General features: G+C 42.5%; 1 protein-coding gene across 1 annotated transcript in view; it reads right to left on the bottom strand.

The window, feature by feature from the left end:
• The window catches only part of EPHX4 (epoxide hydrolase 4), a 62,068-nt gene that overhangs the window by 14,824 nt on the left and 22,887 nt on the right, over positions 1-24,357 (bottom strand). Inside the window, exons 3-4 of the mRNA XM_069737557.1 lie at positions 12,916-13,073; positions 8,271-8,399 (exon numbers count right to left, since the gene is read on the bottom strand). Of these exons, the coding sequence (XP_069593658.1) occupies positions 8,271-8,399; positions 12,916-13,073 (287 nt within the window). The remainder of the gene's footprint in view (positions 1-8,270; positions 8,400-12,915; positions 13,074-24,357) is intronic.

Raw genomic sequence — 24,357 nt, 5'->3', positions numbered from 1 at the left:
CCCTAAAATAAAGTGCAATGGTTATCCCAGGGGATATGACAGAGAGTATAACGATTACTACTGTTACTACTGCTATGGGGCACTGCCATTTACTTTAGGGACATGAAGGTTCTTCTTACCACCTGATTACTAAGGACATTTATTCATCATACAGGATCATCGGTGAGATATACGGTAATTATTTGTACACACATTGCAATTTAAAACATTTATTTTTTTCTGATCAAATTATGTTATTTGTATTACCCTATTTTCATTATAAGATCACTAGATGGTGGCCCGATTCGGGTATTCTAGAATATGTATTTATGTATGTATAGCAGCCACATAGTATATAGCACAGGCCACGTAGTATATAGGAGCCATGTAGTATATAGCAGACAAATACTACGTGGCCTGTGCTATATATTATGTGGCTGCTATATACATACATATTGTAGAATACCCGATGCGTTAATACAGGCCACGCAATATATAACAGTCGCCACGCAGTATATAACACAGCCCACGCAGTATATAGCAGCCACGCAGTATATAACACAGGCGACGTAGTATATAGCACAGCCCGCGCAGTATATAGCAGCCACGTAGTATATAATACTGCCCACGCAGTATGTAGCAGCCACGTAGTATATAACACTGCCCATGCAGTATATAACAGTGGCCATGTAATATATAGCACAGCCCACGCAGTATATAACACTGCCTATGTAGTATGTAGCAGCCATGCGGTATCTAACACAGCCCACGTAGTATACAGCAGTATAGGCACCATATCCCTGTTAAAAAAATAATTAAAATAAAAAATAGTTATATACTCACCCCCTGGGATCCACCGAAGCTCCGGCAATACGCGCGCGACTGCCGCCATCTTCCGTTCCCAGGATGCATTGCGAAATTACCAGATGACTTAGCGGTCTTGCGAGACCGCTAAGTCTTCTGGGTAATTTCGCAATGCATCGCCGGGAACAGAAGATGGCGGCAGGCGCAAGCGGATCGGCAGACTACGGAGGGTGGGAATAGCAGGTTTTTTGTTTTTTTTAAATTATTTTTAACATTACATTTTTTTACTATTGATGCCGCATACGGAGTGCGTTACCCGCGGCATAACGCGGTCCGTTACCGCCAGCCAGGGCCGGCTCCAGGTTTTTGAGGGCCCCGGGCGAAAGAGTCTCAGTGAGCCCTCCTTTAAAACATACCACAATTCATGATTGCATATAACACAGCCATGTAGTATATAACACAGCCCACGTAGTATATAGCACAGTCCACGTAGCATATAACAGCCCATATAGTATATAACACGGCCCACATAGTTTATAGAACAGCCATGTAGTATACAGCACAGCCCACGTAGCATATAACAGCCCACGTAGTATATAACACGGCCCATGTAGTATATAGCACAGCCACGTAGCATATAACACAGCCACGTAGCATATAACAGCCCATATAGTATATAGCACAGCCACATATTATATAACACAGCCCATGTAGTATATAGAACAGCCATGTAGTATATAGCACAGCCAACGTGGCATATAACAGCCCATATAGTTTATAGCACAGCCACATAGTACAGTATATAACACGGCCCACGTAGTTTATAGAACAGCCATGTAGTATATAGCACAGCCCACGTAGTATATAACAGCCCATATAGTATATAGCACAGCCATGAAATATATAGAACAGCCATGTAGTATATAGCACAGACATGTAGTATACAGCACAGCCCCCCTCCCCCAAGAATGGTCCCATAGTCCAGGACCAGTATTCACTGTTAGTGGTCCAGACCCCAGATCCCCATTAGTCCTGTTGTATATGGCCAGTACTGGTCCAGACCCCAGATCTCTCAGTAATTCTGCTGTGTATGGCCAGTACTGGTCCAGACCTCAGATCCCCATTAGTCCTGTTGTGTATGGCCAGTTCTGGTCCAGACCTCAGATCCCCAGTAGTCCTGCGGTGCATGAGCAGAGATGGCCACTACCTCTCCACATCTGGCTGTAGTAATGGACACAGCACAGGAAAGGTGACCTTGGAAGTCTGCCCACACATCCACGTGTTAGGTAAGCACATTTGTGTGTCCCCAGATCCATCCTCTCATGCAATATTGGGACGATCTGATTGTACTGTATAAGACATGACACATGCTAGATGTAAGCACAGATGATCGGGGGATCTCTGGTTAGTGGGATCACATGTACAGAGACACAGACACGACTGGGGGATACACTAATGAGTGCCAGCTCCTATAGTGCAGCGTCACACAGGGGTCTCCTTATAGTTACAAAAAAACAAACAAAAAAAACTCACCTCTCTCAACGTTCCCGCGCCGCGCTGCTCCCTCCTTGCTCCGGTCTCGGCGGCAGCCGCTGCACTGCCTGACACACAGCGAGTGCGTGATGACGTCATCGCGCACCTGCAGTGTCAGATGCAGAGTGGGGAATGATGGGAGAGGGAGTGTCAGGTGACGCTCTCTCCTCCATCATTTGCTTTGAACTTTACCGGCAGACGCTGGTAAAGTTCAAAGCGGCGGCGGGGGAGTTGGCGCTTGTGACAGGTGGGCGCCCCTGCCCCTTACAGGGGCCCCATAGCAGCTGGGTGATGTGCCACTAGCTGAGGGCTCCTGGGGGAGGGGGGGTCCTAGGCACTGGCAGCTGCCTGCCCCTAACGCCGGCCCTGAATATGCCCCCCTATCTAGCCAGGGCCCCAGCACTTGCCCGGGTACGCCGGGTGCTGACGCCGGCCCTGCCGCTGGCATTAACCCTGTGTGGGCGGTGACTGGAGGGGAGTATGCGGGCGCCGGGCACTGACTGCGGGGAGTGAGGAGCGGCCATTTTATTCCGGACTGTGCCCATCGCTGATTGGTCGTGGCTGTTTTGCCGCGACCAATCAGCGTCTTGGATTTCCATGACAGACAGAGGCCGCGACCAATGAATATCCGTGACAGAAAGAAAGACAGGCGGAAGTGACCCTTAGACAATTATATAGTAGATGTTAATGTTACTCCTTGTTTTGACCTTAATCATGTGGCCATTATAAACCATTGTGCGGCTACATCACTTTCTTAAGAATTGTCATCTTGTTTACTTCAGATGTTCTGCATCCCAATCACGTCATCACTGATCCCGAGAACAGGGCATCCAATGCTCCATTAGATTGCTCAAGTGGCCACACAGGTAATGTTAGATGAAGAAGAAAAAACAGCAACACCGTTCTTATTACACATGTAACGTGGGGCGGGGTGGTAACTGTGGGCGAGGCACTCGTCTTCAACGCATCGGCACGTTATATGAAAGTGGAGGTCCTGGCTGGGTGTGTGGACTTGTGCTGCGAGGGTGCTATGCCTTGCAGGCAGCATGTAACCGATGTTGCTGGTTGGCCAGGACCAGATGCTTCACAGTTCAATTCCAAAACAAAGTCTATACTGAACGGCAACTTGATAACAGTTATATACAAGGGATAGCGGGTACAAAGTCTTATGGACGTTTCCTTTACAGTTTGAAGCATTTTCCACACAGTATCCTTCCTGTTGTGAATTCTGTGGCAGAGCTCCCTCCTGTGGTCACAAGTGGTACTTCGGCTGATTCTCTCTGGGAGCTTCCGTTTGTGGAGGAAATTGGTACTGCGGCTTCTGAGTTTCCTCCCTCAGGTGATCTGGTGAGGTCGTTAGGTGCTTCTCTACTTAACTCCACCTAATGCTTTGATCCTGGCTTCCTGTCAATGTTCCAGTGTTGGACTTGTTTTTCCCTGGATCATTCCTGTGGCCTGCTGCTCTGCATAGCTAAGTTCTTCTTTGCTATTTGTTTGCTATTTTTTCTGTCCAGCTTGTCTAATTTGTTGCTGGAAGCTCTGAGACGCAAAGGGTGTACCTCCGTGCCGTTAGTTCGGTACGGAGGGTCTTTTTGCCCCCTTTACGTGGTTTTCTTTAGGGTTTTGTGTAGACCGCAAAGTTATCTTTCCTATCCTCGCTCTGTTAAGAAAGTCGGGCCTCACTTTGCTGAATCTATTTCATCTCTACGTTTGTCTTTTCATCTTAACTCACAGTCATTATATGTGGGGGGCTGCCTTTTCCTTTGGGGTATTTCTCTGAGGCAAGGTAGGCTTATTTTCTATCTTCAGGCTAGTTAGTTACTCAGGCTGTGCCGAGTTGCATAGGCAGAGTTAGGCGCAATCCACGGCTGCCTCTAGTGTTGTTTGGAGAGGATTAGGGATTGCGGTCTGCAGAGTTCCCACGTCTCAGAGCTCGTTCTATGATTTTGGGTTATTGTCAGATCACTGTATGTGCTCTGACCGCTATGTCCATTGTGGTACTGAATTGCCTCTCATAACACCTTCCTTAGTAGTTTACTCCAGGGCTTCTATATCCACTGTTTCTCCCTATTTCACCACAACCCAACTTTAATACTACAGTCCTGATCAACACGTGTCCTTTACTTGTTCAGCGGTTCCATGTCCTCTTTCCCACTACTGTCACCCTGGAACTACCGCCCGGGACCCTTCACTTGTCCCCATTACTCAGTCCTGTTTAGGCCCATTACCTTCCAGTGTTACAAGCCCAAGGTCTCGTGGCCAGGCGCCTCACCTAGGACCAGTATCCAGAAGGCATTCTGTCTCTCTGTCACTTATGCTCAGGATCTCGCTATCCCTTCTCTTTCGTCTCTTCTCATTTAGAGTCACCCTCGAATGCAGCACTGTTCATGTAGGAGTCTTAGTCCTCTCACCAAGCACTCCAGTCCCTATCTAGCTTCCTAGCAGGAAGCAGTCACTTTACCGTTCACTAGCCCCTCCCACTATGGGCTAGTCCCAACTATTAGCTCTTAACTTTCCCTGTGGTCAACTACACACATTACCAACATCATTAACATATAACATCACATTACACAGTATTAACAAAAGACGCAATACACATGGCGTTATACACATTACATCCAAACCCATTTCTTCAAGGGGTAAGCGTGGTCAGAATGTCCATACCCTTACGCCTGCATGCTGCCACTCCATTCATTGTCTATGAGACTGCTGGAGATGGCCTGGTGCAACGCTCAGCCATTGCAGTTCTACAGAAAATGAATGTACAGTCACTCCATCCCAGCATTTCAGAGTGCTGTTTGCAGGATCCATCAGGAAACCCCTCCTATCAGCAAGTGGATAGGTGCTAAGTTGCACAGTTGGAAATAACCCTTATAGACGGCATAAATTATTTTATATTATAGGTAATAATTTTGGACGCTTGGGGTGGGGCACACATTGATACACGTTCCTCCCTGTGCTCCAAACCTTCATGAACATACTGATGTCCTTGACTGAGGACGATGACATTTGAGGCTTGGACATAACAAGAGGCTCAAGTGCATTGAGCATTTGGTCCAGGGTCTTACGAGCTGTCGGGGGAGATGGAATATCTTGTCATCTATTGTTTAACACAGATGAGATGGAAAGCTGCATCCTTTGTTCCATTCCGGCATGCAGAGACTCCGGCGTGGTGTGTGCCTTTGTAATAATCTCACAGTGATGCACATGACATTACAAGTGATGCGGTCATGCTGTGTTACTGACAGTCTGATAAATAAAACACTGTAAGCCATGAGCGTCTCAGACAGTTACTACTGCCTAAGAAAATATCATTTATTCTCAGACATTTTCCCAGAGACGCAGAAGATGCATTTCTTATTTATCGGTTTATTTCCCTGAGCACAAGAGCAGCAGCCGTTCCTACATATAACCACAACAAGATCACAACAATATGAGCATTAATATCAAGGGGAAGCCAGTCTATCGGAAATTCATCTATTGTGTTTGCTCTTATGCTGCATGCTTAAGAAAAATATTGCCAGACCAAAAAAATCCAAGTACGTATTGCATCATGTTAATGGTAGGAAAAACAATATAAATCCTTGCAACCTGCACGGTGCCAGCTGTGTAGGCAGGTGAGATGTTGTAGGAGATGTAGTATCGGTGAGATTCCCTTTTGACTAGATGGGTCCCTTCATGACCACTAGGTTTTCTCCATCACAGTGCTTGGTGACTCTGGTAGAACAATGCACTAACCTACAGATGCTACATTGTATCTTAAGTATATTTATATTCATTTATTAAGTAGTTGGACTATTAGTGTCATGAGTATTTAAAGGTAATATACAAGTCTTTAAATGGAACCTGTCTGCACGTTTTCACATATGGAAGTATTGGTATGACTGTGTAGGCTCTTGTCCCCCAATAAAAATGATACCTATTTTATACAGATCCAATGTGCCATTCATGAGAAATCTAGTGTGAAATCTTTATATGCAAATCAGGCTGGGAGTGCACTGGGGCATGTCAGTGCACTTGGGCTTCTAAGTGCATTGACACACCTCCAGTGCACTTCCATACTGATTTGCATATATATTTTTTGCTAGATTTCTCGTGAATGGCACATTGGATCTTTACAAAAAAGGTATCATTTTTATTATGGGTCAAGCACCTACTCAGCCATACCACTTATTTCATATGAACAGTGTGCTTAAAAGTTCCCTTTAAAGGGAACCTGTCACCAGAACAAAACGCTATTCACCTGCAGATATGGGGTTAATCTGTAGGTTAATAGTGTTAGTAACCTGCCCGGCATCCACACTTAGTCGAACACTGTGGATATAAAATTAACTTTAGTCTCTCCGGCAGTGTCCCGGTTGTAGTCACGGGGGCGGCGACAGCGCTAGTTCAGTGACAGCTGTGACTACGCCCCCGGTACTGACTGACACTCATCGGTCCCAAGGATTTGTTTAGAGAATGCATCAGGCTTGTCTCTGAACAATAGTTCTTTCTGGAAGTCTTTTGCAGTCAAGCAAGGGTTATGATTTGCCTCTCTAGCAATCCTACAAGCAGCTCTCACTGAAATTTTGCTTGTTCTTCAAGACCTTATCTTGACCTCCACTGTTCCTGTTAACTGCCATTTCTTAATTATATTTCGAACTAAGGAAAGTGCAAGTTGAAAATGCTTTGCTATATTTTTATAGTCTTCTCCTGCTTTGTGGGCCTCCACTATTTTCATTTTCAGAGTGCTAGGCAGCTACTTAGAAGAACCAATGGCTGCACTTTTTTTGGCACAAGGTTAGAGGAGGCTGGGTTTTTAAATACATCAGATAGGGATTGCATACATTAGTTAGGACTGCTCTGATATGGGTATACCGTGAAGATTGGTAGAGCAGCTTAGTATACATTTTTTGCAAAAAACGTATCAACCAAATACCCTGTTTTTTACATCTTTTACTAGCACTTGCGGATTACTGCGATTTTTTTCAAACTGAGTGTTTTTGGTTTTACTATTCTCTTTTGTGTCTTCAGGTTTCTTGGTGGTGTGTGAACATGTTCTTACAGACTTGTTCACTGTGCAAGTAGCCCATGTATTCCTGTTTCCATAATTGTTCTCTTGTGTCTACAAGACTGGGGAGTTCCACCACTCCTCTTGGGCTATCTGCACAAAAGCTGTTCTACTCTGTATGCACACATGGATTTTTCCTCTCTGAACCCTGTTCACACAGGTAATATACAGATGATCAGGTTTTTAAATACATCAGATAGGGATTGCATACATTAGTTAGGACTGCTCTGATATGGGTATACCGTGAAGTTTGGTAGAGCAGCTTAGTATACATTTTTTGCAAAAAACGTATCAACCAAATACCCTGTTTTTTACATCTTTTACTAGCACTTGCGGATTACTGCGATTTTTTTCAAACTGAGTGTTTTTGGTTTTACTATTCTCTTTTGTGTCTTTGGGTTTTTATAAAGCTGGGAAATTTTCATCACCTGGCCTTTCCTAAGGATCATAGTGAACAAACCATAATACTAACAGGCTAATTAAGGTCTGAAACCATGGTCAAAGTTATCTGAGCACACAAATCTACAAGGGTGCCCAAAATTTTGCATCAGACCGATTTCCAATGTAAAAAATGAAAAAAAAATTTCCCCTAAAAACAGGCATATCATTTCATATTTAACTTGCTTAACTGTTCACATTAACAGTTATTTTGACCAGGGTGCCCAAAATTTTACATGCCACTATACACCCATTTACTTTACCTAAAAATAAATGGGATATAATAAAATGCTATTAATTAAAATAAGCTGTTACATGTGTATTTTTATTTTTTACAAATGTGGATGTGTGTATGAAAACTGTTTGAATGACAGTCATTAGTGACAGAGTAGGGGGCATTCTAGTACAGAATTATGTAACACGGTCTATATAATAAACACACTGCATTGTATTTTGTCCAACTCACCTGTAAATACAGTTGGATGGGGAAAACTCAAAACTATAAGTTTGGTGACCATCTCTGGATAGCATATAGCAATTAACCAAGCAATCATCCCACCCCAGTCATGGCCTATAAGGACACATTTGGTGTAACCTATAGAAAAACAGATAGAAAAAAAAACAACATTATTTTAATTATTAACCTCTTAATGACACAGACAATTTTAATTTTGTTGATTTCGATTATTTTTTCCTCCCCTTCTTCCAAGTTGCTAATTTATTATTTTTTTTTGTAAACATAGCTGTATAAAGGCTTATTTTTTTGCAGGGCAAACTGTAGTATATACATCATTGGGTGTGCAGTAAAATTTGCCTGGCAACACAGTTCTCCAGGTCAGTACAATTATGGCGATACCGAACTTACAAAATACCGTAGTTTCCTTTTAATATTTTAGTGACTTAAAAAAATTCTGAACTTTGTATAAAAAAAGTTTTGTTTATGTCTCCATTTTCAAAGACCCATAACTTTAGATCTTTTTCCGTCGGCAGAGCTTTGTGTGGCGACCTCTAGTTGTAAGATTACCATTCTGTGGAACATAGTACAAGTATGATTTGATTCCTTTTTATTGCATTTTTTGGGGAGGTGTAAAGATTTAAAGATAACTGTTGTTGTTTCAATTATTTTTCTATAGAGCATTTAATTTACGGGTTGAATATTATTTTATTTGGATACGTAATAACAAGCTTATTTTTTAGTGTTTCTTATTTTTTGAATGTTTTTAAAAACTTTTTTTTGTTTAAGTTTTCACTACTTTTTAGTTACTTTACGTGGTCTGTTGTGATTGTACTAAATACTGCAGTATTGCAGTATACAGTGGAAATGATGATCTTGGATGAAGCCAACCCTATGTCTGGGCTGCATGAGAATACAAACATGGAAGAAACATGGGCCTTCAACAAGCCCTAAGCTACCAGATATAGATAGGTTTCTACAGACTTGTTCACTGTGCAAGAAGCCCATGTGTTTTTGGTTCTATAATTGTTCTCTTGTTTCTACAAGACTGGGGAGTTCACCACTCCTCTGTGGGTCATTTGCATTGAAGCTGTTCCATCCTGCATGTCCACATGGATATTTTCTCTCTGAGCCCTGTTCACACAGGTACTATACAGATGATCAGGTTTTTAAATACATCAGATAGGGATTATATACATTAGATAGGACTGCTCTATTATGGGTATACCTTGACGATTGGTGGAGCAGCTTAATATACATTTTTTTGCAAAAAAAAACGTATTAACTAAATACCCTGTATTTTTTTCATTTTTTCACTAGCACTTGCTTATTTACTGTGACTTTTTTTTACAACAGAGTATTTTTGACCTCTCTGTGCGCTTTTGTGTCTTCAAGATTCTTGGTGGTGTGAACAGGTTTCTACAGACTAGTTCACTGTGCAAGTAGCCCATGTGTTTTTGGTTCAGATATATACAGTGGCAATTAAGTGGTTAACACAGCCATCACTTGCCCTATGTCCATAAACCTGCTCCATGACATAATAGGAGTTAAGGCATGAAATCACCTAAATTTCTTGTGAATGTTGCATATCCCCAGATTTACAATATGCGGTATTATTTATATCATAAACATTTATATCAGTCGTGGAATTTCTTGGCTCATTGTCCGGAGAAATTGAAACTTTTACATCCTAGAAGAGAACATACTTAGCCCAACCTACATTTTGAATTTTATAGAAACTTGATTCCAGCTCAACCAGTTGCTCTATGCTCATCCAGCTGGGGCTCAGACACCGGCCTCGCGCTGGCCTCACATCAAGGGTGATAGAAAAAATTGGAGTCCGGCTGAACAGGACTGTATTTTCCTTTTCTTTTTTTTTTTCAAAAAGAAAATATAATGCATACAAAAGAAAAATTTACATGGTCGACATGACCCAGTCAACGCATTTCGACTGCACTAAGCCGTAAGACTGATTAGTGCAGTCGAAACGTGTTAACTGGGTCATGTCGACCATGTACATTTTTCTTTTGTATGCGCTATATTTTCTTTTTGAATAAAAAAAAGAAAAGGAAAATCCAGTCCTGTTCAGCCGCACTCCCAATTTTTCCTATTACATTTTGAAGTCCGATAGCCATATATTTTTGGGAAAAATAAGTTATTTCACAGGATAGCCATTTGTTGACCATTGTCACATATTTATGGACTTATCGGGTGTCTACCACTAAAAAAAATTGTTTATTGTTTACATTTTTTTATGATTGAGATTAGATAGCATCAAAGAGACAGCCCCTTGTTAAGGCCACGCTAGACAAATTAGAGAAAAGTGTTTGTGCTCCCTACGACAGATAATATTGGGGAAAATGGATTAGGTATATCCTCCCATGAGATAAGCAACCTCCAGGGGGGTCTGGCTGTGACTTCCTCACTTTTCTCCTTTAAAGGAAATTTGTCAGCAGGTTTTTGCTATGTAATCTGAGAACAGCATGAAATAGTGGTTAAAACAATGAATTCAGCAATGTGTTACTTAGGCTGTATGCTGCTGCTTATTTACAATGAAGGTTTTATTCGAGGGCATTATCATTGCCCTGACTAGCTGCCTCATGCCAATTCATCCAACTCCTCCCCTTCCTGCGATAAGCAGCTCACTGTTAATAGACAATGTACACAGAGAGCCTGGTATGAGCAGGGGCAGCTTTATAAGCTCTGCTACAGGATACATATAAGAACTCTGATTGTGTCACAACTGCTGCACCCAGTAAACTAAGTGATACATCGTTAGAATCAGGGTCTCTTTTCCTACATTAGGCTGCTCTCAGATGAGGAAGCAAACATCTGGTGACAGATCTCATTAAGGTGGTTGTCCAGGCTTGGGGTTCAAGTCTACAGTCACTCTAAATCTGACTTGTGAATCCTCACAGCAGTGTGTCAGAATCTCTGGTGTGAGGACGGCGATCCTTTCGCTCCATTGAATGGTTGGTGATATTTCTTTTGCATTTATGTAGTATGTTCTCCCCTGGTGTTCGCTTTCTTTTGGGACCGAGGGGACTGAAGTATTGTGTTATATCTGTGGTAGGATCTTGTCTTGTAGGATACACAGTGGTAATGGTCAAGGTGGGCAGCAGCAATGTAGAAGGGCACTGAAGCGCTGTAACCCAGTTAACCAAGCCAGTCAATATGACCATGGACGTAGGAGAAGCTTTAGTTGTACCAGCATTAGACTGAGGCTCACACATGTCAGATTTGGCACAGATTCCGCATGGATTCTGCACTGAATTGTGGATCAAATTTGAGGACAATCTCCATTTTTTTCCATGTGAATAGGGTTTTTGTAAACTCTTCAAAAGCCATGGAAAATATCAGCAGAGAATTTTGGCATCATTGTAAAAAGAAGTGTCGAGGAAACAGCACACTGCTGATTTCTGTGTATTCTGCAAGGAAAATCGGAGTATTATCCCTGAGGCTAATCCATGTGCAGATTCATGGAAGTTTACAGTAAACTGATGTTAAAAGTTATGTGCACCTTCAGGGGTAATTTTTTTCTACTTAGATTATTGTATTTTGGGTTAACATTTTTGTATTAGACGTTATTTAAAGGAGTTTTCCACTTTCAAGAAATGCTTCCAAACAGAGGTGGTACTCACCCTCCCCAGTTGCAATGTTAGCCCCCCGCCACTGCTCCAATCTCAGTGTTTTGGCCGCAGCAGTGACATCATGTCGACTCCGCACATCATCATCATCACCATAGCCAATCACTAAGCGCAGTGGCTCATGCCATCTACGTGAGCTGAGCTCAGTGATTGGCTACGGTGGTGATGTGAGGTACCTGTCCATATCATAATAAACAAAAAATGTCCCATAGGCGTCCTTCAGGGTGCCCACACGTTAGATGAAAGTCAGACTATCCAATTTGGACATGGAAGGGATAAGTCTTTTGATTATTGAATCTCCAAAATCTTTTCTAAACATGTTTGCATCATAAACTTCTACCACAATGTATAACAAAGTAACTGTGCCGTCACCAATGAAAAGGAGCCCGCCGCATACCTGGCACATGGTGAGGTGCAAATCACTGCAGCAATTGTAAAGCTGAGGGGTCATTTACGTTCCTATTCAGCTGTGAGCGCCATCTATTACAATATGTGACCTCGGAGAGCGATCTCTGGACAACGCTCCCGGTCAGTTATGATGTGACCATCAACCATCATGACTTCTATTCGCAGGATTACGGCCGAGTGACTTCTAAAGGAGGATATTATGGGAAACAGAGTTTGCCAGCTGTTAAAATTCAGCATATCGATGTATGTTTGCTTCCAAGAAACCATTCCCTCTGAAATGTCACTGACTTTACTAAACTGAACTCATGTCTAAGAATATATCTCATCTCCTTGGCATAATAATGTGGTCATTCCGAGGGGTAAATTCCATTTAAAGTAAAACTTCTACTTTTGTGGCCTCTTGCAGAATCAGATTGTGAATTAGTTGAGCCATTTATGTAGCAGAGTTGGATTTGTCCCCCGCCAACAGCATGGTCCTGATAATCAGGTCTTATGAGGAAGGTGCGATCAATCAATGGTAAACTCCGGTCATAAAGTAATATGTTCTGTAATCGGAAAGCTATGCAGCCTTTTTATATATTTGTCATTCTGTATTTTCTTACCTAAGGAGTCCAAAATGTCTTTGACATCCACAATTATATAGTCTAATTTGTAATTATCTTTACTGGACGGTGCATCCGTTTCTCCGTATCCTCGCAAATCAAGAGCCACCACCCGATATTCCCGCTTAAATTCTCGTAACTGGTGACGCCACGAATACCTGCGATTAGAAGAGAATATGGAAATAACTCACAGTAATTATATCTGATAGTTACAGGGGTTATATACATGTCATCACTAACAATAAACATATTTTCACACTGGCTACTATGCCTTATACCAAACTGATATTTCCTGTTCTGTGCCGATCACTTTTCAGCAGTCTCATCCTCATTGCAGACAGGGTTAGAATGAAAGGTAACACCTTGGAAAACAACACAGAATCCACCACTCACATATGTGATGCCACACCTCACCTGCCCCCTGCTACTCTAACAATGACCTTTGCTCAGATTGAGGCATGCACAGAAAATACTTCTATACGAGTCAATGAGGTCTGAGGCAGTCTATTGCTGCTTATGTTCATGTGGCTGCATAAGAGAACAGGAAGTATAAGGTTAATATTATGCCTGGTGACCAGGGTGACATTTGACTTGTCTTTTTTAATATAGATTGTGCTATGAAATATAAAAAAAAATACTCTAAAAACATTAAAAAACATATGTTTTACATCAAAGACTAAATTAAATAACAGTTCTTCTGATGACACAGTCCCTTAAAAAAAGTAACTCTATTTAAGAGGGAACTAAACTAACATTATATTGCCTTCATTGTCATCGATTAGGGCCCCTGAGTTAGGTCTCCCAGTGATCATAAAGTGATACCATATACCAGAACATGGGAATCTTGCTTTAAAGGGAACACATCAGCAGATTTTTGCTATGTAATCTGAGAGAATCATAATGTAGGGACAGAGACCCTGATTCCAGCGATGTATCAGTTACTGGCTGCTTGGTGAAGAAGCCCTGTTTTCCCTGCTGCAACAGTGCTCAGAATGCTGTGCTGTGTTTAACCCCGCCCACACCCCTGATTGGCAGCTTGCAATGTGCATTGTCAGTAAGCTGTCAATCAGTGGTGGGGGCGGGGTTACACAGATTAGCCTGACTTTCTTGCACGCGACAGTGATAATCTCCTACTGATAAAACATTGATTGTATTGAAACTGCAGCAAACAGCCTAATAAATGACACATCACTGGAATCAGGCCCTCGGACGCTTTATTATGCTGCTTGCTCTCAAATTAAATAGCAAAAACCTGCTGATCGATTCCTGTTAAGAACTGAAGTTCTCTGCTGAATGTTCTGGTAGAGTTGGCAAATATGATTTATAGGTGGAATTTGTGGGGATGGCAGTTTTCAAAGCTCAATCACACTAGCCTTTCAACAAAACTCACATATAAATATTTTAGGAAGCTTATAAAAATATAAATTGTTCTAATAACTTGTGAACCATTAACACACCACGAATAATGTAAAGTATTGATCATATCTAAAAAACAACCTGCAAATTGACCATTTATTCCTGAATCATTATTGCTATCCTCACTCACTTATATTCACTAGCAACTATTTCCTGCCTTGGGAATACGAATATCGTCATAAGAGAGGACGGCAACGACATCTCCGCGATACCAGTGTTTGGTGGAATCAGTGGATCATTGGGGAATTTGGAGCTAAATAAATAGGTTTATAACACACTTTACATTTGACCATAGCAATCCCCATATATAAGACTTTAAAAAAAACTAATAAAAAATGGAGATACAGTTGCAGAATTCAACCGCCTAACTGGGTAGTAGTACACCCCTGTATATTAAATCAGGGTCTCTATACATCACCAATCCCATGGCTCTGAATAACAAATAGAAAAATGCCACTAATACATAAGGTAACCCTACTACATGGATATAAATAATGTAAACCTTTTACTCAATGCAGCCAAATTATAGCCTACAACATCCCCATAAATTATATAATGGTATAATAATCTTTAATCTTTATTTTTATATAGCGCTAACATATTCCGCAGCGCTTTACAGTTTGCACACATTATCATCGCTGTCCCCGCTAGGGGCTCACAATCTAGATTCCCTATCAGTATGTCTTTGGAATGTGGGAGGAAACCGGAGAGCCCGGAGGAAACCCACGCAAACACGGAGAGAACATACAAACTCTTTGCAGATGTTGTCCAGGGTGGGATTAGAACCCAGGACCCCAGCGCTGCAAGGCTGCAGTGCTAACCACTGAGCCACCGTGCTGCCCAAATATGCTGTGCTGATATCTAAAATGTCAATAAGGGCTACAGCAATATGAGGTCATCATAATGCACATAGGTGGCTATATGTATTTTCTTAATGCAGAATATTTCTCTATACCACTGATTATGGCTATGTAGGAAATCTGTTTGTTAAATATGCAAATAAATGTTTTCACAAAATGTGTCAGTCACATAAAATGCATAGTGCTAGTCTAAGGACCGCCAAAATAATAAGAGTGTTTCAGGCATATTTCACAAAATAGGGCTAACGCCTCTAATACAACAGTAAATTTTATAACCATGGGTACAAATAGGAGATTAATAAAGATAACATAAATAAATGAAGGGTATACCACCTAGTCAGGCAGCGTAGATCCCCGACGCACGTTTTGCGTGCAGCTTCTTCCTGGAGGGTTCCTATGTGTGTGGGTGTATTGTGCGTGCCTTTATACTCCCATAAATCAGTGGTGGCAGCGGCTGGATTCGGCGCTTCCACCGACGAGCCGGGCACGACATCATCCCTGGTCAGCGTCACATGCTCACACCCCCATCCAACGCGCCAGAATAAGGGGATGGAGCCAGCCTGGAAACACGTCTGTACTGCGGCTGGCTCCGCCCCCTTATTCTGGCGCGAAATTGTTTAAGGAAATGAAGTATTTTACCCAGGAAATAATTTTAATTACACAAGTTTTGTTATATACCTGACTGTTGTGAGTTCTGTTTTTGGGCTCCTTCTGGTGGTTACTGATGGTACTGGGTGATTTGTGTTCTGCTGTCTCTGGTGTCCACCTGTTCTATTAGGGTATGTGTCCACGTTCAGGATTGCATCAGGATTTGGTCAGGATTTTATGTCAGTATTTGTAAGCCAAAACCAGGAGTGGGTGATAAATCCAGAAGTGGTGCATATGTTTCTATTATACTTTTCCTCTAATTGTTCCACTCCTGGTTTTGGCTTACAAATACTGACATAAAATCCTGACCAAATCCTGATGCAATCCTGAACGTGGACACATACCCTTAGGATTTGGGAGTTTCCTATTTAACCGGGCTTTCTTGTCATTTCCCTGCCGGCTATCAAGGTTATCAGAGTGTTTTGTTACCTCAGCTTCTGGCTTCAGTATTCTTCAGGACAAGCTAAGTTTTTGATTTTCTTGTTCCACGTTTTGATTTATTTTTGTCTTGTCCAGCTTGCATATAATTGTTTCTTTGCTGCTGGTTGCTCTAGCGGGCTGTAATTGCTCCTCATGTTCCATGAGTTGGAACATGAGTTCAAGTAATTACAGGATGGTTTTTTGAAGGGTTTTTTGCTGACCGCGCAGTTTACTTTTGTATCCTCTGCTATCTAGTTTTAGCGGGCCTCATTTTGCTGAATCTGATTTCATACTGTGTATGTGCCTTCCTCTCATTTCACCGTCATTATATGTGGGGGGCTGCTATTTCTGTGGGGTATTTCTCTGGAGGCAAGAGAGATCTGTGTTTCTTCTAATAGGGGAAGTTAGATCTTCGGCTGGTGCGAGACGTCTAGGATCAACGTAGGCACGTTCCCCGGCTATTGTTATTTGTGTGTTCAGGTTTAGGGTCGCGGTCAGCTCAGGTTCCATCACCCTAGAGCTCGTTGGTGCTTTTCCTTTTGTGATTCCCTGCCATTGAAATCATGACAGTATAGCCGGCCTAAAAATGTTTGGGCTGAAGTAGAAGGAAAAGTAGTCTGAGGAAGTTTTTTTTTTTTTTTTTCTCTGAGGTTGCTGCCTAGCCCTAATTGCAGCCTGGCTGATTTTTTTTTTTTTTTCCTCCTCTTAATCCTTGAATGGCTCTGACCTTAGCTGTTTATCATGGACGTCCAGAGTTTAGCTTCCAGCTTGAATAATCTTGCTGCTAAGGTTCAAAATATACAAGATTTTGTTGTACATGCTCCTATGTCTGAACCTAGAATTCCTATTCCAGAGTTCTTTGCTGGAGATAGATCTAGTTTTCTGAATTTTAGGAACAATTGCAAGCTGTTCCTTTCTTTGAAATCTCGCTCTTCTGGAGACCCTGCTCAGCAGGTTAAGATTATTATATCTTTCCTGCGGGGTGACCCTCAAAATTGGGCATTTGCATTGGCACCAGGGGATCCTGCGTTGCTTAATGTGGATGCGTTTTTTCTGGCATTGGGTTTGCTCTATGAGGAACCTAACCAAGAGATTCAGGCTGAAAAAGCTTTATTAGCTCTCTCTCAGGGGCAAGATGAAGCAGAAATATATTGTCAAAAATTTCGGAAATGGTCAGTGCTTACTCAGTGGAATGAGTGCGCCCTGGCTGCAAAGTTCAGAGATGGCCTTTCTGAGGCCATTAAAGATGTTATGGTGGGGTTCCCTGCGCCTACGGGTCTGAATGAGTCTATGACTATGGCTATTCAGATTGATCGGCGTTTACGGGAGCGCAAACCTGTGCACCATTTGGCGGTGTCTTCTGAACAGGCACTTGAGACAATGCAATGTGATAGAGTTCAGTCTAGAAGTGAACGGCAAAACTATTGGCGGAAAAATGGGTTGTGCTTTTATTGTGGTGATTCAGCTCATGTTATATCAGCATGCTCTAAACGCACAAAAAAGGTTGATAAGTCTGTTGCCATTAGTACATTACAGTCTAAGTTCATTCTGTCTGTGACTCTGATTTGCTCATTATCATCCATTTCCGTCGATGCCTATGTAGATTCAGGCGCTGCCCTGAGTCTTATGGATTGGTCATTTGCCAAGCGATGTGGGTTTAGTCTTGAGCCTCTGGAAGTCCCTATTCCTTTGAAGGGAATTGACTCTACACCTTTAGCTATGAATAAACCTCAGTACTGGACACAAGTGACCATGCGTATGACTCCCGTTCATCAGGAGGTGATTCGCTTCCTGGTGTTGTATAATTTACATGATGTTCTAGTACTTGGTCTGCCATGGTTACAAACTCATAATCCAGTCCTTGACTGGAAAACAATGTCTGTGTTAAGCTGGGGATGTCAGGGGGTTCATGATGATGCACCTCCGATTTCTATCGCTTCATCTACTCCTTGTGAGGTTCCTGTATTTTTGTCGGATTATCGGGATGTTTTTGAGGAGCCTAAGCTTAGTTCGCTTCCTCCTCACAGGGATTGCGATTGTGCTATAGATTTAATTCCTGGTAGTAAATTTCCTAAAGGTCGTTTGTTCAATCTGTCAGTGCCAGAGCATACTGCTATGCGGGATTATGTTAAGGAGTCCTTGGAAAAGGGACATATCCGTCCATCTTCGTCCCCTTTGGGAGCAGGTTTTTTTTTCGTGGCCAAGAAAGATGGGTCCTTGAGACCTTGTATAGATTATCGTCTTTTGAATAAGATTACCGTAAAATATCAGTATCCTTTGCCTTTGTTGACTGATTTGTTTGCTCGCATTAAGGGGGCTAAATGGTTCACTAAGATTGATCTCCGGGGTGCGTATAATCTTATACGAATAAAGCAAGGTGATGAGTGGAAAACCGCATTTAATACGCCTGAGGGCCATTTTGAGTATTTGGTAATGCCTTTCGGACTTTCTAATGCTCCTTCAGTCTTCCAGTCCTTTATGCACGATATTTTCCGTGAATATCTGGATAAATTTATGATTGTGTATTTGGATGATATTTTGGTTTTTTCTGATGACTGGGAGTCTCATGTTCAGCAGGTCAGGAAGGTGTTTCAGGTCCTGCGGGCTAATTCCTTGTTTGTAAAGGGCTCAAAGTGTCTCTTTGGAGTCCAGAAGATTTCTTTCTTGGGGTATATTTTTTCCCCTTCTACTATTGAGATGGATCCCGTCAAGGTTCGGGCTATTTGTGACTGGACGCAGCCTGCATCTCTTAAGTGTTTGCAGAAGTTCTTGGGCTTTGCTAATTTCTATCGTCGTTTTATAACTAATTTTTCTAGTGTTGTTAAGCCTTTGACGGATTTGACTAAGAAGGGTGCTGATGTTGCTGATTGGTCTCCTGCGGCTGTGGAGACCTTTCAGGAACTTAAACGCCGGTTTTCTTCTGCTCCTGTGTTGCGTCAGCCTGATGTTTCGCTTCCTTTCCAAGTTGAGGTTGATGCTTCCGAGATTGGAGCGGGGGCGGTTTTGTCACAGAGAAGCTCCGATTGCTCGGTGATGAAGCCATGTGCGTTCTTTTCTAGAAAATTTTCGCCCGCTGAGCGGAATTATGATGTGGGTAATCGGGAACTTTTGGCCATGAAGTGGGCATTTGAGGAGTGGCGTCATTGGCTGGAGGGTGCTAGACATCGTGTGGTGGTCTTGACTGATCACAAAAATCTGATTTACCTTGAGTCTGCCAGGCGTCTGAATCCTAGACAGGCTCGTTGGTCACTGTTTTTCTCTCGTTTCAATTTTGTGGTTTCATACCTGCCAGGTTCAAAGAATGTGAAGGCGGATGCTCTTTCTAGGAGTTTTGTGCCTGACTCCCCTGGAAATTCTGAGCCCACTGGTATCCTTAGGGATGGGGTGATTTTGTCGGCCGTCTTCCCAGACTTGCGACGTGCTTTGCAGGAGTTTCAGGCGGGTAAACCTGATCGTTGTCCGCCTGAGAGACTGTTTGTTCCGGATAGCTGGACCAGTAGAGTCATCTTTGAGGTCCATTCTTCTGAGTTGGCAGGTCATCCTGGAATATTTGGTACTAGAGACTTGGTGGCCAGGTCTTTTTGGTGGCCTTCCTTGTCTAGGGATGTGCGTTCTTTTGTGCAGTCTTGTGAGGTTTGTGCTCGGGCTAAGCCTTGCTGTTCTCGAGCCAGTGGATTGTTGTCACCTTTGCCTATCCCGAAGAGGCCTTGGACGCACATTTCCATGGACTTTATTTCGAATCTCCCTGTCTCTCAAAAAATGTCCGTCATCTGGGTTGTGTGTGACCGCTTTTCTAAAATGGTTCATCTTGTACCCTTGCCTAAGTTGCCTTCCTCCTCTGAGTTGGTCCCTCTGTTTTTCCAGAACGTGGTTCGTTTGCATGGGATTCCGGAGAACATCATTTCTGACAGGGGATCCCAGTCTGTGTCTAGATTTTGGCGGACGTTCTGTGCTAGGATGGGCATTGATTTGTCCTTTTCGTCTGCATTCCACCCTCAGACGAATGGCCAGACGGAGCGAACTAATCAGACCTTGGAAACTTATTTGAGGTGTTTTGTTTCTGCTGATCAGGATGACTGGGTTACCTTTTTGCCGCTGGCCGAGTTTGCCCTTAATAATCGGGCTAGTTCTGCTACCTTGGTTTCTCCTTTCTTTTGTAATTCGGGGTTTCATCCTCGTTTTTCCTCTGGTCAGGTGGAGCCTTCTGATTGTCCTGGAGTGGACATGGTGGTGGATAGGTTGCATCAGATTTGGAGTCATGTGGTGGACAATTTGAAGTTGTCCCAGGAGAAGGCTCAGCAGTTTGCTAATCGCCGTCGCCGCGTGGGTCCTCGACTTCGTGTTGGGGACTTGGTGTGGTTGTCTTCTCGTTTTGTTCCTATGAAGGTCTCTTCTCCTAAGTCCAAGCCTCGGTTCATCGGTCCTTATAGGATCTTGGAAATTCTTAACCCTGTGTCGTTTCGTTTGGATCTCCCGGCATCGTTTGCTATTCATAATGTGTTCCATCGGTCGTTGTTGCGGAGGTATGAGGTACCTGTTGTTCCTTCGCCTGAGCCTCCTGCTCCGGTGCTGGTGGAGGGAGAATTGGAGTATGTTGTGGAGAAGATCTTGGATTCTCGTGTTTCCAGACGGAAACTCCAATATTTGGTCAAGTGGAAGGGTTATGGTCAGGAGGATAATTCTTGGGTGGTTGCCTCTGATGTTCATGCTGATGATTTGGTCCGCGCTTTTCATAGGGCTCATCCTGGTCGCCCTGGTGGTTCTCGTGAGGGTTCGGTGACCCCTCCTCAAGGGGGGGGGTACTGTTGTGAGTTCTGTTTTTGGGCTCCCTCTGGTGGTTACTGATGGTACTGGGTGATTTGTGTTCTGCTGTCTCTGGTGTCCACCTGTTCTTTTAGGATTTGGGAGTTTCCTATTTAACCGGGCTTTCTTGTCATTTCCCTGCCGGCTATCAAGGTTATCAGAGTGTTTTATTACCTCAGCTTCTGGCTTCAGTATTCTTCAGGACAAGCTAAGTTTTTGATTTTCTTGTTCCACGTTTTGATTTATTTTTGTCTTGTCCAGCTTGCATATAATTGTTTCTTTGCTGCTGGTTGCTCTAGCGGGCTGTAATTGCTCCTCATGTTCCATGAGTTGGAACATGAGTTCAAGTAATTACAGGATGGTTTTTTGAAGGGTTTTTTGCTGACCGCGCAGTTTACTTTTGTATCCTCTGCTATCTAGTTTTAGCGGGCCTCATTTTGCTGAATCTGATTTCATACTGTGTATGTGCCTTCCTCTCATTTCACCGTCATTATATGTGGGGGGCTGCTATTTCTGTGGGGTATTTCTCTGGAGGCAAGAGAGATCTGTGTTTCTTCTAATAGGGGAAGTTAGATCTTCGGCTGGTGCGAGACGTCTAGGATCAACGTAGGCACGTTCCCTGGCTATTGTTATTTGTGTGTTCAGGTTTAGGGTCGCGGTCAGCTCAGGTTCCATCACCCTAGAGCTCGTTGGTGCTTGTCCTTTTGTGATTCCCTGCCATTGGAATCATGACACCTGACTATTTGGAACAACTCAAAAAAATTGGAACATCTTAAAAAAAAAAGGGGGAAAAAAGGCAAATTGGACATAATTTCACACAACTCCAAAAGTGGTCCAGACAAAATTATTGACACCCTCAACTTAATATATGATTGAACAACTTTTGGAATAAATACCTGCAATCAATCGATTCCTATAACCATCATCAAGCATCTTACATCTCTCAACCGGATTGTATACCACTTTCTTTTGCAAACTTCCCTAGGTCTCTCATATTTGAAGGCGCCTTCTCCCAACAACAATTTTAAGATGTCTCCTCAGGTGTTCAATGGGATTTAGATCTGGACTCATTGCTTGCCAGTTCAGAACTCTCCAGCGTTTTGTTTGCATTCATTTATTGGTTCTTTTTTAAATATGTTTGGGGTCATTGTCCTGCTCGAAGTCCCATGACCTAGGTCACAAACCCAGCGTTCTGACACTGGGCACTACATTGCTAACCAAAATTTGTTCTAATCTTCAGATTACATGATTCCTTGCACACAGTCAATGCACCCAGTTCCAGAGACAGCAAAACAACCCCAAAACATCTTTGAACCTTCACCATATTTGACTGTAGGTACTGTGATCTTTTTTGTAGGCCTCATTCTGTTTTCGGCAAACCGTACAATGATGTGCTTTACCAAAAAGCTCTATCTTGGTCTTATCTGTCCACAAGACACTTTCCCAGAAGGATTTTGGCTTACTCACGTACATTTTGGCAAACTGCAGTCTAGCTTTTTTCTGTGTCTGTGTCAGAAGTGGGGTCCCCCTGGGTGTCCTCCTTTCATACTAATGTCGATGGATAGTTTGCACTGACATTGATGCACTCTGAGCCTTCAGGACAGCTTGTATTTCTCTTGAACTTGTTTGGGGCTGCTTTTCCACCATCGGACTATCCTGCGTTGCAACCTTTCATCAATTATTCTCTGCTGTCCACGTCCAGTTAGATTAGGTACAGTGCCATGGGTTGCAAACTTCTTATTTATGTTACGCACAGTAGACAAAGAAACATCAAGATCTCTGCAGATGTACTTGTAATCTTGAGATTGTTAATATTTTTCAATTTACAATTTTGGTTCTCAAGTCCTGAGGCAGGTCTCTTCTCTTTCTGTTCTCCATATTTAGGCCTCTTTTCCACTTGCGAGAAACACGTCCGTGTCTCGCATGTGAAAAACAAGCTCTGGCGCCGGCACTGTGGAGCGAAGCGTGCAGCTTCATGTGTTGCTATGCAGCCGCACGCTCTGCTCTAGAGTGCCGGCGCCACAGCTTGGTTTTCACATGCGAGACACGGACGTGTTTCTCGCAAGTGGAAACAAGCCCTTAGTGTGGCACACACAGACACACAATGCAAGGATTGAGTCAACGTCTTCCCTTCGTATCTGGTTTCAGGAGTGATTTTCATATAGCCCACACCTGTTACTTGTCAGAGGTGAGTTTGAGCATCACATGCTTGAAACAAAATTATTTTCCCACAATTTTGTAAAGGTGCCAACAATTTTGTCCTGCCCATTTTGGGGTTTTGTGTCAAATTATGTTGAATTTGTCTATTTTTCTCACCCCTTTTTCCTCTCCACTGAAGCAGGTAGACTGCATTGTTTTATCCATTGACTATTAGCAATGTATCAGTTGATAATAAATGAAACTCGGAGGGGACCCTGAAGTAGACAGTCTGTGTTTGCGTGTCATCCACTTTACACGGACCCCCATAGACTTTAATGGCGGTGTCTGATCCACAAAACATGAGAATAGGACACGCTCTGAGTCTCAAAAATCAGAGACATCGATCTATTTTAAAAACTGATGCAAGTACGGATTAAAGAAAATCTATGGGTCAATTTGCTGTCCGAGAAAAAAAAATAAACCACCAGGATCTGCCATGTGAATGTAGCCTTAATGTTTGGGTCTCCATTCATGCCTTTGATCAAAGTACCCAGACCAAACACACACTATGAAATCTGGGAAATGCAGGATATAATAAATCAATGAATTTGCAAAGGTTTGATTGCTTTAGATATAATTAAAATAGTAGCAACTATATAAATAATTTTCATTTTTATGGATGCTTGAAAGAAAAAAAAAAGCTTTTGCAAGTTTATGCAACAGATGATATGATACTGATAGATGTTGCTTATGTGTACTGAATACAATATCATATTAAGTCAGATCTCCAGAAAACTTTTCATAACTGGGACATCAATATAGAGCCAGTATGAAATTTGTGTTGAGCCCAGCAGGATTCACACTGCAGGCAATACAATGTTTCTATGCTTCATGATTATTACCAGCATCGAAAAATTCTGAAGAAGACTGAGCAGAGCGAGAAACATGGAAACAAGCCGGATGACACATACCTTGCCGTAGCAATTTTATATGATTGCACCAAACTGATACAAGAACAACAACAACACATAAAAGAAGTCAAAATGCTAAAATAAGGCATTTTGTTTTTACCCATCACCAGGTTGTTTCTTTACAAATATCAATAGATTTCTTCTTAAAATGTAAAGATTTAATGTAGTGCATGTAAAGTTGGTAT

This window comes from Ranitomeya imitator, chromosome 8 (assembly GCF_032444005.1).
Source record: "Ranitomeya imitator isolate aRanImi1 chromosome 8, aRanImi1.pri, whole genome shotgun sequence".
Lineage (NCBI taxonomy): Eukaryota > Metazoa > Chordata > Amphibia > Anura > Dendrobatidae > Ranitomeya > Ranitomeya imitator.
The sequence above is the reverse complement of the archived record's forward strand: the minus strand, read 5'-3'. Positions and strand labels throughout refer to the sequence as shown.